This window comes from Balaenoptera borealis, assembly GCF_965194805.1.
Source record: "Balaenoptera borealis genome assembly, chromosome: 4".
Taxonomy (NCBI): domain Eukaryota; kingdom Metazoa; phylum Chordata; class Mammalia; order Artiodactyla; family Balaenopteridae; genus Balaenoptera; species Balaenoptera borealis.
In genome coordinates this window covers 44,525,004-44,544,232 of record NC_138861.1, presented here as the reverse complement: position 1 = coordinate 44,544,232, position 19,229 = coordinate 44,525,004, and the positions used below count along the sequence as shown (strand labels likewise).

The window sequence follows — 19,229 nt, the reverse complement described above, 5'->3', positions numbered from 1 at the left end:
GTTTGATAGAAACCCTCAAATTCTGGTCTGGTCCTACTCTGATTTGTTGGGAGTTTTTTGATTATTGATTCAATTTCATTACTTCAGTCTTGGAAGTGTGTCTGTTTCTAGGCATTCTTCCATTTCTTCTAAGTTGTCCAATTTGCTGCTGTATAATTGTCAATAGTATTCTCTTATGATTGTATTTCTGTGATATCAGTGGTAATTTCTCCTCTTTCATTTCTAATTTTATTTATTTAGACTTTCTCTTCTTGATGAGTCTGGCTAGCAGTTTTATCAATTTTGTTTATCTTTAAAAAAAACAGCTCTTAGTTTCACTGAGCTTTTCTTTTTTCTTTCTGGTCTCTATTTTATTTACTTCTGCCCTCATCTTTATTATTTCCTTCCTTCTGTGGACTTTGGGCTTTGTACTTCTTTTTCTAGTTCCTTTAGATGGAAAGTTAGGTTGTTTATTTAAGATTTTTCTCATTTCTTGAGTTAGACCTGAATTACTATAAACTTCCCTCTTAGAACTGCTTTTGCTGTGTCCCATAGATTTTGGAAAGTTGTGTTTTTCTCTTCATTCATCTCAAGGTATTTTTTTTAATTTCCTCTTTGATTTCTTTGTTGACCCATTGGTTTTTTAGTAGTATGTTGTTTAGTCTCCACATGTTTGTGTGTTTTCCAGTTTCCTTCCTGTAATTGATTTCTAGTTTCTTACCACTGTGGTCAGAAAAGATGCATGCCTGATATGATTTCAATCTTCTTAAATGTATTGAAGATTTTTTTTTGTGGCCTAGCATGTGATCTGTCCTGGAGAATGGTCTATGTGCACTTGAAAAGAATGTGTTTTCTGCTGTTTTTAATGGAATGTTTTGTAGATATCTATTAACTCCTTCTGATCTACTGTGTCATTTAATGTGTCCCTTATTGATTTTCTGTCTGGATGATCTGTTCATTTATGTAAATGGGGTATTAAAGTTCTCTATTGTTATTGTATTTCTGTCAGTTTCTCCCTTTATGTGTGTTAATATTTGCTTTATATAGGTAGGTGCTCTTGTACTAGGTGCATTTATGTTTATGAATGTTATATCTTCTTGGATTGACCCGTTTATATGATGCCCTTCTTTGTTTTTGTTATTAACTTTGTTTTAAAGTCTATTTTGTCTGATATGTGTATCGTTATCCCAGCTTTCTTTTCATTTCCATTTGCATGGAGTATCTTTTTCCATCTTTTTACTTTCAGGTGAATGTGTCTTTAGATCTGAAGTGAGTCTCTTGTAGGCAGCATATGGATGGGTTTGTTTTCTTATCCATTCAGCCACCCTATGTCCTGTGATTGGAGTATTTAATCTATTTACATAAAGTAATTATTCACAGATATGTACTTACTGCCATATTGTTACTTGTTTTCTGGTTGTTTTTATAATTCTTCTCTGTTCTTTTCTTGTTCCTTTAGTCTATTCCCTTGCAGTTTAACTATTCTCTTTAGTTTTATGTTTGGGTTCTTTTCTCTTTGTTTTTTGTATATCCATTGGAGATTTTTGATTTGTGGTTACCATGAGGTTCATATATATCAATTACATATAGTTGTTTTAAACTGATAGTGTTTAAGTTCAAACACATCCTAAAAGCTTTACATTTTTCACTCCACTCCCAACACGCTTTATGTTTTGGTGTCATATTTTACATCTTTATTTATATCCCTTCAGTGTTTATCATAGTTATTGTTGATTTTATAATTTTTATCTTTTAACCTTTGTACTAGCTTATTTAAGTGGTTGATTCACTGCCTTTACTATATATTTATATTTATCAGTGAGATTTCTTTTCTTCACATCTTAAAAAAAAATTTTTTTTATAGCCTTTTCTTTTTCACTTAAAGAAGACACTTTAACATTTCTTCTAAGGCCAATTTAGTGGTAACAACCTCTTTTAGTTTTTGCTTGTCTGGGAAACTCTTCATCTCTCCTTCAATTCTGAATGATAACCTTGCTGGGTAGAGTGTTCTTGGTTGTAGGGTCTTTCCTTTCAGCACTTTAAGTATGTCTTGTTACTCCCTCTGGCTTGCAAGATTTCTGCTAAAAAGTCAGCTAATATTTATTGTGGTTCCCTTGTATGTGACTCTGTTTTTCTCTTCCTGTCTTTAAATTCTGTCATTCACTCTTTAACTTTTTCCATTTTAATTATGAAATGACTTAGTGTGAGTCTCTTTGGATTCATCTTCTTTAGGCCTCTCTGTGATTTTTGGACCTGGATACATTTCCTTTTCAGGTTAGTGATGTTTTCAGCTATAATTACATCAAATATGCTTTCTGCCCCTTTTTTCTCTCTCTTCCTCTCTGACCCCTATAACACAAATGTTAGTATGCTTGATATTGTTCTAGAGGTCCCTTAAATAATCCTTATTAAACTTTTTTTCTTTTTGCTGCTCTGATAGGGTGATTTCCACTATTCTGTCTTCTAGGTCGTTTATGTGTTCCTCTGTATCACCTAATCTGCTGTTAATTCCTTCTAGTGTATTTCTCCTTTCAGTTATTGTATTCTTCAGTTCTAATTGGCTCTTTTTTATATTTTCTAGTTCTCTGTTGAAGTTCTCACTGTATTCCTCTATTCTTTTCCTAAGTTTGGAGAACATTTTTATGACTATTGCTTTGAACCCTTTATCAGGTAAATTACTTATCTCTGTTTCATTAGGCTTCCCTCCTCCCCATCCCAGTGTTTTATATTGCTCTTTGCTTTAGAACATGTTCTTGTGTCTTCTCATTTTGTTTGACTCTCTATGACTTTCTTCTCATTTTGTTTGTTTGTCTCTATGAAGTTAGGTAAAACATACCCTTCTAGGTCTTGAAATCATGTCTTTGTGTTGGAGCATCCCTATGCAGTTTGCCTATTCCCAGTAGCTTCAGTGGTAGAGCTGGATCTAAAGTGATCATGGGACATTTCTTTTGGGATGTGCTAGCTGTCACTGCCCTGTTAGGGGGTGGGGCCAGGGTCTGAGGGGCTGGGGCCACAATCCTGAGTGAGCTTAGTGTCTCCTTGGTGCTATAGTGGTTTCTGCCTTGGCCAGGGGTGGGGCTGGGACCCAGAGGGCTGGAATAGGAGGCTGGTGCAAGCCCTGGCTTCTCCCAAGGTGCACTGATGGTTTCTGCCTTGTCAAGGAGTGGGGTTGGAGCAGGAGGGGCTGAGGTAAGAGCCTGTCTCAGACAGGGGTAAGGTGCACTGGAGCAGTCATAGCAGACTGGCCAGAGCACCAGGCATGTTTCAGTCTGCTGCCTCTGTGCTGGGACTGGGAACAAACAAGTGAAAGTCCACACTCTTCAAGAGCAGAGTCTCAGTTTCCTACAGGCTTCCATTAAGCCCCACTGGTTTTCAAACCACCTAAAGGGGCTTGTATTCCCAGTGCTGGACCCCAGGCCTGGTATGCCCAATGTGGGACTCAAACCCCTCACCCCTGAGGGAGGATCCCTGAGCCTGTGAAATCCTTCTCTTCTTCTGGGTCACACACCAGGGGTGTGGGTCCTGACTAGATTTCTTCTCCCCTCCTACCAGACTCCACATGGTTCTTTCTTTGTAATCTTGGTTGTAGAAGAGCCATTTTGCTAATCTTCAGGTCAGTCTCAGAGAGGGTTTCTCTTTATGTAGTTTTGATGTCTTCCTGAGAGGAGGTGAGCTCAGACTTTTCCCACTCCACCATCTTGATCCTACCTCCTAATAAATTTTTATTTTCCACTCTCTCTCTCCTTCTTTTTACAGTGAGAAAGCAGAATCAGGATCAGTGCCTTTGACCAGAAATAGCATTTTTGTTTGCACTTTATGTCCTGTGTTGGACTGTGGACTTTGCTCTGTGCCATCCTCACTCCAGAACTCCCCATCAAAGGACATATTTGTATGACTCTCATACAAATATAAAACTAACAACTTCCAAAGATTTTTATTCAACTCATTAGCTAATAAACAAACCAAAAAGATGTTAAAATTAGTTCAAGGAGAAATGTAAGAAACACACACATACACACACAGAGCGAAAATAAGAAATTTTGAAATGCAGAAGAGGTCTATCCATAGTATAGTAATCAATGCCATTCCACTAGACACAATTAATTTGAATTTCTGTGAACAAGAACCATTCTCATTATGTATTAGTTTTCAACAATTTACAGAGATAAAATACCTGAAAGACAATGAAGATAAAATACCTGGAAGACAACTCAGATGGCAAAGCCAGACTAGTCACACCCTAATCTTTTTTTTTTTTTTCACCCCTAGGACACCCACTTATTTTTTCCCTTCTGTTTCAAATTGTTTCACCATTTTTTCTGACAGCCTCAAGGACCCAATTTTTATATATAGCAGCATCTCATTATCAATGTGTCCAAAACTGAACTTAACATCACTCCCTTTTCACTCACTTCATCATGGTCTGGCTTCTTCTAGAATCTCTGCCAGTGATCTTCAGCCTTTTTTTGTTCAACATGCCCTTAAAAAATTCTTGTTACAGATGTAAGCACTCAAAATCCTTGTTCACATTTTTTACATGGGAGACAGATTGTTGTTATAGTAGTAACACTTATTTCTTAAACTCCTTCTGCATTATATGCCCCCAAATCAATTAATGGTCTTTATTTTTTATTTGTTTACTAATTATGAGCTTGAATAGGTCCTAAAATTTAGTTCGTAGCAAAGACCCTCTCCAACATAAAAAGGATGTCTTTCCCAGGCATTAACGTCAGTCCCTATTTCAACATGAAACACCAATATTTGGAATTCCCCTTTGCTTGGTAGCCTAGAAACTTTCACACACTTGTGTGGTACACCTTGGTCAGGTTGCGAGGGGCGAGAGGTGAACCTTTCTTTTATAATTTTCAAGAAGGGTAATTATAAAATTGATTTGGGGAAGGACAAACCCACGAGATCCCAGGGGTTTTCTTAGGCAGAACAATTTTAGGAATAAAGATATATAAACTGAACTTCTGGAAATTACCTTAAAATTTACCTGTTTCCAGATACTCCTTAGATAAATTAATATAACCCCAGGGTCCTCAGACCTCATTTTAAAGACAGCTGGTCTTGACACCCTTGAGTCTTCCCCCTAAGCCGGATTATGACTCTTCCCTTCCTTACTCCTTATTATCCTCCTCTATATCTCTGGGGTGTGTCCACTTCCTCCAGGGGCATATTATTGCAGAACCTCCTCATTGCTCACGTAGATACCATGGTAACCTCCTAATCTTCCTCTAGTCTAATCAAGCTCTGACACTGCTGCCCTGTACTCTTCCTAAAACAGAAATGTGATTCATGACGCTTTCCTGTCTACAATCCTGCAGGGCCTCCCAATAGATTTTAAGATAATATAGTCTTCAGCAGTGTACACAGGGAAGTTCATGATCGGATGCCTGCTTATCTTCCAGATTTATGTTTTTGCCACTGTCGACCCTCTGTCTCCCTACCCTCTACACTCAAATACCCAGAGAACCCAGTGTTCTAGTCACACTAAAATGTTTGCAACGATTAATTTGTCATATTCCTGGGACTTAACCCAGGTTTGTCCCTCTTCCCTCTCCCCTCCACTGAGACTTGTAGCCTGGCTTCCTCCCCTTTAGGAGTTAGTTTTGATGTCATTCTTTCTAAGAAGCATTTCCTGGCCATCCTAACACCAGACCCTGTGCTCATCCTCTGTGCTTCCCAGCGCCCTGCACGTGTGAGTTTCACACTGTATTTTAATGTTCAGGTACTGACCTGCCTTTCCTCTTGGACTGTAAACTCTTGGAGGCCAGAATCACATCTTCCGCTCCTCGTATTCCCAGTGTCCAGCACATACTTGGTACATGACAGGTGTTGTTGAAATGTTTACTGAGGGAATGAATTGCTTTATCAACCACAAATGCCACAGAAATGTAGTTTGTCTCACCATCCCTGTGTTTGGTACAAATTAACACATCTTAAGAAGACGTACAAATGCAGTCCCTTCTCAGCCCCCAGCACTACCTGTGGCTGTTGTTTTCTCAGAATGCTGTTCCACTTCTTCCATTTGCCTCTGGTAGGCTCCAGTAAGTTCCCACACTGTTGGGAATGGAATGGTGCCCCTCGTCCAAGAATGTGGCTGGTAATTGAACCGCATTTTCCCAACTAATTTTTAGGGTGACTTTAACATGCCTTTGGAAGCTTTTTATCCCTATGTTCAGTTTAAAATTTTATTCTACTTGGTACCATGTACAATAGCAAAAAGAACATTTTTTTGAAGGATATAGAGAAGAATAAAACATAATCCTGGCTTATGTTATGGAAGAGATAGACAAATGTTTCAGTATCTCTAACAGAAGTGTTATGATTCATGCACAGAAGACGTGGAATATAGAAGAGACCTTACTGCAGTAGTATAACCGGCATTCAGTCTGTAGTAACATTTGGGGAAATTACAGATATGCTGTCGTACATCAATCTGTTATTTTTTGATTGATATCTAAAAATGGACATTGTATCCTGTTGCTTATACCTGACTACTGTTTTATTTCATGTAAAACATACATTTTAATCCTCCCAAGAGGAAAAATATATTAATATAAAAAGTTGAAGTTGCACACAAAACAAATCATACTGCTGCAAATCAGTCAAAGCAAGTGTTCGAATTACTGATTGAATTAAGATAAATACTGAATTATATTTTTTTGTTTATTTCCTAATAATAGAAACTTCATGAGGGCAGGGACCTTATCATGTACTTACAAAAGTACTTACAAAAGTTCTAGGATGTAATAATCAGGAAATAAATACTTGTTGAATGAATATATATATTCATGGCAAAGGGCTGCTACTTTTTGAATTCAAATGTATTTTGAATTTGTTTTATTTACTAGATGGAAATACTGATGAGTACTTTGCTATTAATGAAACATCAGGAGAACTCTCAATTACTCGTGCTTTGGACCGGGAGCAAGTCAGCAACTTCACCCTAATCATCCTGTGCTCCGATCTGGGGGATCCACCCCTGAGCTCCATGGTGCAGCTGCAAGTCAGAGTTCTGGATGACAATGACCACAGTCCTTCCTTCTCCAGGCTCCATTACCAGGCCTCTGTGAGAGAGGATGCTCAAGTGGGAACCGTGGTTCTTGTGCTTTCTGCTGTGGACAAAGATGAAGGCCTGAATGGGAAAACTGAGTATTCTCTGGCGGATGAGGCTTCCGGGGCATTCACCATTGATCCCGTAGCGGGCACATTGAGAACCAGTCACATCCTTGACCGAGAAGCCAGAGCTGAGCATACATTTAAGGCTGTGGCCAGAGACTGTGGTGTCCAGGGCTCAAGAAGCACCATGGTGATCATAAAAGTACATGTCACTGATGTTAATGACAATGATCCAGTTTGGGAACAGAACCCCTTTGATATTTTTCTTTCCCCCCAGTCACCTACTAACCAGATGACCGCCATCCTGAGAGCCAGTGACCCAGACTTGGGACCCAATGGAACTGTCATATTTAGTTTTGCAGAGCCCCAGTCAGTGTTTTCTATTAATGAATACACAGGAGAAATTCAACTTCAGCAAAACCCAGCTTCAGAATATTTTCCTATCTGGCTGCAGTTAAAAGTTGTGGACCAGGGGTTCCCAGCTAGGACAACCACTGGTCTCTTGGTCATTCACATGGAAGGAGAAAATGTAAGGATTTCCTTCAGCCAGCATCTGTATAATGGGATTGTGCCCGAAAATTGTGAGGCAGGTGAGTGTCAAGTGTTTTGTACATTGTCCCAGTTTTGACAAAATGCTTAAAACTAAGGATTATAGAACGAGTGCTATCACGGTTCAGTTATGAATTTTTGAGTGCAGCCAATTCTTGATATGCCAACTTTCATTCAAAATATGTCATTAGAAAAATATACTCAAATACAGTAAAACACGCACACACACTCCCCTTTAAAGACAGCAAAAGATAGTAAAAATACTGAAAGATAAATCATTCAAGGCTCTTAAAGTTTAACTTAAATTTAAAATCTCAAATAAAAACCCTTTTATTTAAATGTTTATGAATTCTGAACAACTGTACATTTCCTAAAGTACTTTCCTAGAAGTACAATGAAAGGTGAAGTATGTTGTGGTTCAGTGACTGCCACTGCATGTCCTTGGGCAGTTGTATGTCTCCGCCTCAGTTTCCTAATCTGCAAATTAAGGATAAGTTTGGTGCCTACCTCATTAGGGTATAGGACTGAATAAGCCAGTTCATATAAAGCACTTAAAACAGTATCTGACTCAGAATCAAGATGTAATATATGGGAACTGCTGTTATTATTATTATTATACTTCATTTTATATTATACTTCATTTTGATATAGTCAACATTGCTTTCAAACAGTGCAGTAATATCTGATCTTCAAAGAATTTGGCACAGATTATACTACTCGGAACAGGCTTCAGTGAATTGTAACTATTTTTCCTCATAATGCTAAATTATTTTTCAGTTATTTCCCTACTCAAATGCATGCCATAATGGGAAACATAAAAAAAATTAATTTAAATGATCTTCCTAGCCCAAAGCAAAAAAACCCATTTGTATATAGTTGTGGATTGAAAAAAATCCAATCTAGGTAATTATATCTAACTAGAGAGTTGAGAAATAAATCTTCTGAACCTTTCAGCCAGCCAGAGGGCAAAGCACATGGACTCCAGGGCTGGGGAGAAAAGGAGTTTGCCTGCGACAGTCTGATGTGTGCTGTTTGCTTTCTCCAGTCATTTTTTTGTTTTTGTTTTGTCATTTTTGATTCAGTTTCACTTTATCCGTACCTACAACAACCACTATTTAAAAGGCAACCTTCATTTTTCTGAAATTGATCTATACATTTCATAGTGAAAATATTTTGTTACACATTATATTCTTTATGAAAAGAAAATACTCAATTTAATATCCAATGTCAAATTAGGGTTCTTCTCAGTTGCAGATTATTAACCTGACTTTGATCTTCTTTTGAATTATGGTTATCTAATGGGCTGCTTATTTGGAAGGCCCCTTGTTGATTCTAAACATAATTAAGGGTAAATTGCAATTACCTTAATTAAATGAAATAATAGCAACTTCCAAAATAACTAGAAATGTCCACACATATACTTAGGTGTGATGAGATTTCTGCATAAGAGTTAAATGTTAAATAACATGAGATACTCCTTAGAGCTCTGTTTCTGTACCTCTGGAGAGGTATACATCCCAATCCCAGAGCAGAGCCTGATAGAAAGGAAAGGTGACATTTTCTAAATAATAACAGCGCAAAATATATGAGTCAATCTTGAAATTGATCTGATAAAATCACAGAATTTTTGAGCCCAGTGTTTGTCTGCAATGAACATATAAACACTTTTTTTTCTTAAATACCCTTGACACATGACCTTTCAGTCTCTACTTGAATATTTCAGTGACTGAGAGTTTAGGACAGTGGTTCTTGAACTTGGGTGTGAAACAGGCACTCTGTGATGATCCCTGAAGTTTCTGCTTCAGTAGGTCTGGGGTCCAGGAACTGCCGTTTTTAACAAACTCTGCAGGTGATTTGATTGCATGACAATGTTGGAAAACCTTTTCATTTGAAAAGTCATTCCTGCATTAAACCCAGATCTGCCTCCTTTATGTCTGTTCATAAATCCTAGTCCTGCCCTCTGGAGCACTCCACTGATCTACACAGTCGCTCTTCAGATATTTTATTTGCTCCTTCAACAAAATTTTTATTGAGTATTATGTGTCAGGTCCTCTTCTATTGGGATATGTTAGTGAACTAAAAGACAAAAATGCTTGTCCTTGTGAGGCTTACATTCTAGCAGGGGTAAAGAGACAATATCAATGAATGTAATAAATAACTAAAGTGTAGTGTATGTTAGACGGTTTTAAGATCTATGGTATAAAGAAGCAGAGCAAGGGGTGCTGGGGGAGGGCACAAATGCAATTTTAGATAGCAGGTTAAGGCAGGCATCATTGAGCAAGTGACATTTGGGCAAAGACTTAAAAAGAGGAGGTAGCCATTCATATAATTGGGGGAAGAGCATTTCCGAAAAAAAAGGGGAAATCCAGTGGGAGCCTTCCTGGTTTGCTCAAAGAACAGCAAAGAGGACTGTGTGACTGAAGCAGAGTAAGCAAAGTGAAGAATGGTAAAAAATGAGGTCAGAAGCGAATAGACCAGGCAGGGCCTTGTAGAACACTGGGGGGTCTTTGGCTTTTACTCAAAATAGTTTTCCCGTCTCTAGTTCTTCACTTATTCTTCACGTAATGAGATTTCCAACCATGGCTAGTGAACATTCTCATCCAATATAAATTCTGCAGAGTAGTAGGCATTAAATAAATGATCACTCAAAAGAATTGGCACAGGACTCATCGTTGTGTCACACTTTTTCACATTAGTAAATGAAATTTCTAAAAATTGAGTAATGTGCCTGGCCATTTCCTAATTAAGGTATCTTTTCTCAAGTCACCCACGATTAATTCGTTTGCAGTATTAAACCTAAATAAAAGTCAATATCTAAAGCACCCCAAAGAAAATATTTCCATATGAAATTAAGTTATGGGTTAGTAAGTATAATAATATTTGTGGTTGAATTCAGAAATGATTTAATAATAACCCTAATAAAAACTGCCATGGAAGGGGAAATTATTCACCTGTTTTCATCTTTGCAGTGCGCCGTTCATTTCTGTGTCCGAGACCCACTCTGTCGGTAGCGGTTGCCGTTACAGGAAGGAAGCTACCCCTACTTTGGTCTGTTTCCCATCACTCAACCTTCTGTCTACCCCCAGCCGTAACAGTTGGGAGTAATCAATGTGGCGAAGAGTAACCTGGTCTGAGATTAAAAAAAACTAGGGCAGAAGACAGTGAAGACTAAATTACTTTCTTACCTCTGAAGGTGGGCCTCCTGTTTCAGTTCATTCAGAAAAGCTAATGAATACATGGGCAGAAGCCTCTATTCTGCTATCGCATCATTGTGTTTTCTTTGACCTCTGATTAGAGTTGTCCTTCTTAGTCCTCTTGTATTTAGAATTACTGAACTAAATTTGACTGCTACCTTTTTAATAGAACTTAACACTCTTAAAATTTGTTTATTAAATCTTACACATAAGCAAGGTTAATACCTGGCAGTAATACAGCATATGGTACCCATAAATATCCAGGTAGGTGTACATTTCAAGACATAGGAAGCAATGGGTTGGGACCTTGCTTTGAAGAGTAGCTATGACGTGTGAAGGGCATGGAGCCTAAGGGGAGAGTAGCCTAAAAGCTGCAGCATATGACAGGAAGGAGAACAAGAGAAGGAAAGGATGGTGGTTAAGAAGGCTGTTGAATCTGATTAGATGCAGCTAACTTACACCAGGGTCGGCAGGATTCCCTAGGCCCCAGTGAACAACGACGACAAAGTGCATAACGTACTGATTGACATATGCCCCGAATATTTCAAGCTGGCCAAAGCTTTGCCTGGAGCATGAATTTCGTACATATTACCAGATCATATCATGGACACCAGAAGGTGATTTTTTTTAAAATTTGGATTCCAGTGGTTTTAAGAGATTGTAAATCCATTGATCAGTGTTAGAATGGCCTTGATATAAATTATTTAATAGCATTTTATAACTTCCAGAATTATTTCTGTCCCAAATAAATCTGCAATTTTAATCTTTATTTTCAAAAGAGACATATGTGCCTGTTGGAAGCTCACATCGTCTGTGGCTCACTCAAGCATCCCATCCGGCAGGCACCGCCTGACATCCCGAGTGAATTATGTTCTGTATCATCATAAATCCTATTACCCTAAACTGCTTTTAACATTTAGATTTTTTTAAAGAAAATAAAACGTTAAAATAAATAACTCCAATGTATTTATATTTGTTTAACATTTCTTTCTTGGAAAGCCCACAAGTTTGAGTTTTGATTGACATTATTTTCATCTATTAACAACATTAAACTTAACACTTCAATTGTTTAAAACAGTACATAGTTCAATAATAGATTTATATATATATACATACATATATATAATTTTTTATAGTTTATAGCATTTTAGAAGAAACCCTTCAGTAGGTAAGGTCTCTTTAAGTCATGAAATGTTCATTTATTCACAGAAAGAGTCATTTCAGAAGGTGTCAGTTGCCTGTAAGAGAGAGGTTGGCCATACAGCAAGGTGACCAGAAAAGCTGAAGCCCAAATGATTCCCCACTCTTTACCCTTACCACTTGTTGTTCCTTTTCTACCCACATGAGAGGAAATATAACCATTCTGAATCTTTTTGAAGTGAAATATAAACCACTTGGTTGTCCGTGACATTCCAATCCATTAAACCATTTAAATGAACCTTCTAGAAGCCAGCTTTTATTTCTTCTGTTTCACTTCCAGAGCTTTGGTTATACCAATGAGGGTGAATCAGCAACCGTAGTCCCCAATGTGGACTTTTCACAACTTCATGCATTTTTAATAATTACTAGAAAGGAAAAATTGAAATTATGAATTGCATTGATACCCTGATTAAAAATGGAAGAGTCAGACATTAAAAGACTTGAGATAAAATGAAAACATGATGATGATACAGGAGTGCATTCCAACTAGTAAAATATATTTACTATTGTCTCATAAACAAATTAGATCTTGATATTTTGAAGGAAAACTTTTCTTCTGGCCCTTTGGCAATCGATCCAGAATTCTGGCTCCTACTGTCAGTAAGGTTGGGCATATGTACGTGGAGTATGGACATTGCTATAGGACTTAATGTAGCTGAGTGAGTCTCTACTGCTTTCCTATCCAAGATGGGCAAGTTCTCTTTCTCCTTCTAGAGAGTGGAAATAATAACAACTGACTCACAGAGAAACCATAAGGATCAAGTGAGGTCATGTGAGTGTACTAGTCACAGTTTTCATTGTTATTGTTACCTTCTTTCTGTCCCAAATCCTTGATTGAATTCTATAAAGTTAGCTGGCTATACATTCGCACCAGAGCAACCAGTTGTTACTTAGTTATTTAACAGCAATGAAATATTTGCAGTTTCTAAATCCCTACCACTCCTTTCTGTTCCACCTGGTGCCCAAACCAGGTAAGAATTATAATTTCCAAGGTGACAGAGTTCCCATAATTTTGGAAGTGTTGTCTCTATGTCATCCACGGCCTTGGAACAGGGCCCAACGTATAACTTATGATAATGAAAAGAGGGAAGCAAATAGTATCTATCATTCCTATTCCATTCTTTAAGGCCAGTCTCCTGTTTGGAATGAAATTCACTGGAATCAGTGCCATCTAACTAGCCATTGGCAAACTGTCAAATTCCATCACCTTACCTATGATTCTAAGATAGCTCTGGAGGAGACAGAAGGAGAAAGGCCTTACAAGGTCAAGTCCTCTCAAAAGAAGGTGAACATCTCACAAGGAATTTTTCATTTTTGTGAATTAACCCCAGTCCCACATCTGAGCCTTGCCCATCTGGCTCAAGGCCTCATCTTAACAAACCAGGGAGTTCTTCTCCTGAGGTTGGGGGTTACTAACTGTTAGGAAGGAGACTGATACATAAGCGAGAGTGCAGTTCCTTTATTTACAGAAGAACTATGATTGCCATGTGGATTATAGTAGTCATGTCAGGATGACCAGCTCTCTCTTTGTAGGAAAAAGGACACAGGAACCCAAACTGTACTCAGAAGGTTGCTTGTTAATCCTAAATAGTTCAAGCAGGATGTGATTCAAGTGTTGAATGTCATCAGCCTGTGTTACCCTTTCTTCAGAAAGAACTCATGCAGCACTGCCAAGTAGAATTTTGTGATGCCTTCATGACTGTCTGGTCTTCCGTTGTTCATTAACTTGCTTTTTATTTTTTTACTTTAAATTTTTTTTATTTTATATTGGAGTAGAGTTGATTTACAATGTTGTGTTAGTTTCAGGTGTACAGCAAAGTGATTCAGTTATACATATACATATATCTATTCTTTTTCAAATTCTTTTCCCATTTAGGTTATTACAGAATATTGAGCAGAGTTCCCTGTGCTATACAGTAGGTCCTTGTTGGTTATCTATTTTAAATATAGTAGTTTGTGTATGTTAAACCCAAACTCTTAATTTATCTCCCTCCCCACCTTTTCCCTTTGGTAACCATAAGTTTGTTTTCTAAGTCTGTGAGTCTGTTTTGTTCTGTTTTGTTAAATAAGTTCATTTGTGTCATTTCTGCTCATTGACTTCCTTTTGGCCACACATACTTTCTTTTGGTGTCTTAACACCTCCATCAAGCCTTCTGCCATGGGAACGATTCTGTTTTTTCAGGTGATTTTGCATAACTCTCTTCTGAACCATTATATTTTGTTTAGTGATGTAACAGGGTTAATGTTTTTTAACAACTACTTTTTAAAGACTGTTTAGGTACACAGTAAAATTGGGGGGAAGATACAGAGATTTCTCATGTACCCCTTGCCCCAGTACATGCATTCCTTCTCTCATTATCAGCATCCTTCCCAGAGTGGCACACTTGTTAAAATCAGGGAACCTACACTGATACGTCATAATGACCCAAAGTCTACAGTTTACATTGGGGTTCATCCTTGTTGTTTTACATTTTATGGGTTTGGACAAATGTATAATGACATGTATCCACCATTATAGTATCATACAGAGTAGTTTCACTGCCCTAAAAAAAAATATGCTCTGTCTGTTCATCCTTTCCCCCATACCCCCAGCGCCAAACCCAGGCAACCACTGATCTTGTTATTGTCTCCATAATGTTGCCTTTTGCAGAATGTCACATAGTTGAAATCATACAGTATGTAGCCTATTAAAATTAGCTTCTTTTACTTAGTAATATGTGCATAAGTTTCTTCCATATCTTTTCACTGCTTGATAGCTCATTTCTTTTCAGCACTGAATAATATTCCATTGTCTAGATATTGCAGTTTATTTATCTACTCATCTACTGAAGGACATCTTGGTATCTTCCAAGTTTTGGCAATTATGAATAAAAATGCTACAGAAACCAATGTACATGTTTTTGTATAGACATAAATTTCCAACTCCTTTGGGTAAATTCCAAGGAGTTTGATTCCTGGGTCTTATGGTTAGAGTATGTCTAGTTTTGTGAGAAAATGCCAAACTGTCTTCCAAAGTGTCTGTACCATTTTGATTTCCCACAGCAATGAATGAGAGTTCCTGTTGCTCCACATCCTTCCCAGCATATGGTGTTTTCAGTGTTGTATATTTTGGCCATTCTAATAGATGTGTGGTTGTATCTCATTTTAATTGGCATTTCCCTGATGACATATGATGGGGAGCATTTTTTCATATGCTTACTTTCCATCTGTATATCTCCTTTGTTGAGTGTCTTTTAAGGTCTTTTGTCCATTTCTAATCAGGTTGTTTGTTTTCTTATTGTAGACTTTTTAGAGTTCTTTGTATATTCTGGATAGCAGGCTTTTATCAGATATGTCTTTTGCAAATATTTTCTCCCAGAATATGTCTTGTCTTTTAATTCTCTTGGCATTGTCTTTTGCAGAGCGGAAAATTTTAATTTTAATAAAAAACCAACATATTAATTCTATCTTTCAGGGATCCTGCCTTTAGTGTGGTATCTAAAAAGTTATCCCCAAACCCAGAGTCACCTAGGTTTCCTCCAGTGTCTAGGAGTTTTTTGTTTTAACATTTCGAATTTAGGTCTGTAACCCATGTTGAGTTAATGTTTTAAAGGGTGGAAGGTCTGTGTACAGGTTTTTTTTTTTTTTTGGCATGTGGAACCGTAATTGTTCTACCACCATTTATTGAAAAGACTCTCCATTGTATTGCCTTTGCTCCTTTGTCAAAGATCAATTGACTGTATTTACATGGGTCTATTTTGGGCTCTCTATTCGCTTCTACTGGTCTATTTATCTATTCTTTCACTAATACCACACTGTCTTGATTACTGTAGCTTTATAGTCTTAAAGCTGAGTAGTGCCATTCATCCAACTCTGTTCTTGTCCTGAGGGTTAATATTTTTGAACTATATTGGTATTGCCTGTCTGTGGATAAGACCTTCCACCTATTCTGCAAGAGACATGCACTTGTTTTGGATACATTAGGATAGTTACAGCAAAAATGCAAAGGGAGAATATTCTGCCTTTGACAAGCAAAACGGGTGGTCCTTAGTATAAACAAAGATGGCTCCTGAAGAAATCTGCCACATGGAAGGAAAGGAAAGCCCATTCCATCTACTTGCTGGGGAATGCAGGAAGGCTAATGAGAAAAGATGGAGGAAACAAGTGGTCAGCCACAAGCATCCGGCCCCCCTTCCCCAAAGCTGTCATCCTGGAGGGAGCCAGTGAGACAGCCTAGGAAAAGCTAAAAGCAGAGGACACTTTGGAACTCTGGGAGGACACTGCCTCATGGGGTAGCTTTTTCCTAACATGAGTTAGTGGGAGCAGACTAAAATGGGCAACGTGTTTAGGTAAAAAGAAGGCACAAGTGAGTGTTCCATTCCTGTTTGGCTCTTGCAAGGCCTAGAAGACCCCCGCATAGTCCCAGCATTCCCACTGTGGACACAGATTAATGCATAGTACAGGCCAGCTGACTGCCATGAGGACCACGGCTGCAAGTGATGAGATCAGCTCCTCCCCAAATCTGTTGGGTAGACAGCTGAAACGCAGGGTTACATAACATGCCAAGTACCAAAAAACTGCAACATCAAAAACAGCTGCAGTGGGGCCAGGCCAGCAGGGTAGAGTTCTGAGCCTGTACATGTTGACATGAAAGATGAGATTCACTGCCTGGAGACAAATTCTAAAAGCCAGTGGACAGCACACAAAGATCCCACCTCATCACTGCCAGTCTCCCCCCGAGCGGTGTCATCTTACAGAGCAGCAGCAATGCAACAGGGAGGGAGCCTCAAAAACTGAGCATGCATCCCAAAGCTGCTAAGGTTTCAAGGGAACAGACTGAGATGACATTAATAGCATGTTAAGATGGCCATTTTTCTCTGTTGTCCATCAGGGTGGGGCTCCTAAAGAATATTAGACCCATCATAAGAAATATAGAAATGATTTTTTCTTTGCACATCTAAGTTGTACTATGTAAAACTGAACTCTGCTTCATTTATTTTAGCTCTTAAAGAGCACTCTTATCTCTGTTCTTGAGGATGCCACATAAATGGTGACTGTATACACAATGTTGTGTGCTCAGTACTCATTTTTTTAAAGGTATAGGAAATGGATGGTCATCCTTGTAAAGACCTTTGAACATCTCTTTCATCTCTTCTCTTACAAGATAGTTTTGATGATCAAATAAGCACTTTGTAATCTCCAAAACATTTTACTTCATTGTTACCAACAGTTATAAGTGTAAGACATGGAGATGAAAGTACAGCCCAGTGTAGCTGGGAGAAGCTTCCCACTATGAACAGAACCAGAAAAGAGCTTGCTTCTAGTAGGTGTTTACCAAATGCTTATTGAATACATTTCACCATTTAACAGTTATACTTCTAAGAAAACAAAACGGATATGCTCAAATGAGAATAAAACCAGGCCAAAGAAAAAAAAAGATGAGGAAGACACTTAGTTCTGGGCAGGGGAAGTGGTCCACACAAAGGCGTGGGAACTCAGGAGCATGTGACGAGTTTACCATCCTGTGCAGCAAATCATCTGGAACAGCTAGACAGAGGCTCTCATGAGATTTCCAATGATGAGCTGGACCAGAGAGACACTGATGGCCTTTCAATTATCAAAAGAGTGACAAAACAAACTTTCATATTGTAGAAAACTCACTTTGGAGGCCTTGTGAAGAAGAGTGCCTTGGGAAATAGAGATGAGTTAGAAGGGTACTGTGGTAATCCACATGGTGAATGACAAGGGCCCAAGTAAAACTGCGGTGGTGGGGGAAGACAAGAGGGAATGTGGTCTCTGTGTTTCCAAGACAGCCGCGGTGGGACTTCTTGATTATTTAGATCCAGGGTTCTCAACCCTGACTGCACGTAGATACACCTGGGGAGCTTTTAAAAATTACTGATACCTGGACATCAACTCCCCCAACCCCCAAACCAATTAAATGAGAATCTTTGAAGATAGAACAGACATTGTGAATTGGTAGAAGCTCCCATGTAATTATGTGTGCAAGTCAGGGGTAAAGGTAGATAGAGAGAGGGCTGAGAAGAAATACAAAGTAATGCCAATATTTTACAGGAGTTGGAGATGCAATGCATCTACAGAAGAGATTGAGATGGAGAGACCGAGGCACTGCTGACCATTCCTGGGAGGATGGTGTTAGAGAAACAGGAAGGTGGCACATTCCAGAAACAGGGAGTGGTCAACCATATCTAATTTGTAGCTGAGGTTTGGGAAGATAAGGACTGAAATGTGGCTGTTAGCTCAATAGGAGGCCTGTCCCCAGAGCAGAAGTGAATGAGGTGGTGGGGTTACCACCCACTGGGAGTGGGGCTACGGCACTCACAGAACCTTTCCACGGTGGGGCTGGGAAGAGTGTTACCTGAGAGGGTCTGAGGATACCATCTTGGCATAGGGAAGTAAGAACATGGTAGAAAGGAAGGCATGTCTGAAAAGATAAACCTGTGCATCAAATATAAAGGATAAGAGAATGACACAATTAGCAAAATAAAGAGCTGGAAGAGTTCAGGAATGAAATTCTGAGGAGTAAGTTTGAAACTCTGTTGAAATTGTTCAGAATGTGGCCAAGAATAAAGACCAGTAGCCGAGACCTCCTAAGTGAACCAGAGTCGACCGTGGCTGTTTACAAGAATCGTGTGCAGCCAAACAGACTTCAGCAGCTTTGGAGAGGATTGTGAAATTTGGAGAGCACCAAGTTGCTAGAACTTAATATTTTTAGAAACCAGAGTATAGACGAGTGCAGAGTGAAGTGGAGATGGGGAATTCAGCCATTTTTGACAAGGCTGGGCCATGAAGGGACAGAAAGGAATGTTGCAATAGCTTTAAGAGCCCTGAAGATCAGAGGGCTATTTTATTTTGTTTTTGAAAGCTGAAAGAGATTTAGACATTGGTGATTTACTGCACTTTAAAGTCTACAAAGAATTTTCGTTTACATGTAAGTCAGAAACAACAAAGCACTTAGAAATATCAGAATCTCCATTCATTGCTTTCTGGTCTCAGTCGGTACCTGTCGTTTGTGGAGGCTAACCCCGCTTTCAGATTATTTTGAGGGCAGCAGTCCTGTCTCCCTGAAAAGCTGCTGTGGCAATCAAATGGACTTATTAAAATTAACCTCATATAAGACATTTCTTATAGTCTAAGTGAAACATTTTTAAGATTTTGGGGGCCACATTTTATTTGTTTCTT

General features: G+C 38.5%; 1 protein-coding gene across 1 annotated transcript in view; it reads left to right on the top strand.

The window, feature by feature from the left end:
* The window catches only part of DCHS2 (dachsous cadherin-related 2), a gene marked incomplete at its 5' end in the record, with an annotated part of 183,220 nt that overhangs the window by 82,724 nt on the left and 81,267 nt on the right, over nt 1-19,229 (top strand). Inside the window, one exon of the mRNA XM_082391612.1 lies at nt 6,837-7,694. Coding sequence (XP_082247738.1) covers nt 6,837-7,694 — 858 coding nt within the window. The remainder of the gene's footprint in view (nt 1-6,836; nt 7,695-19,229) is intronic.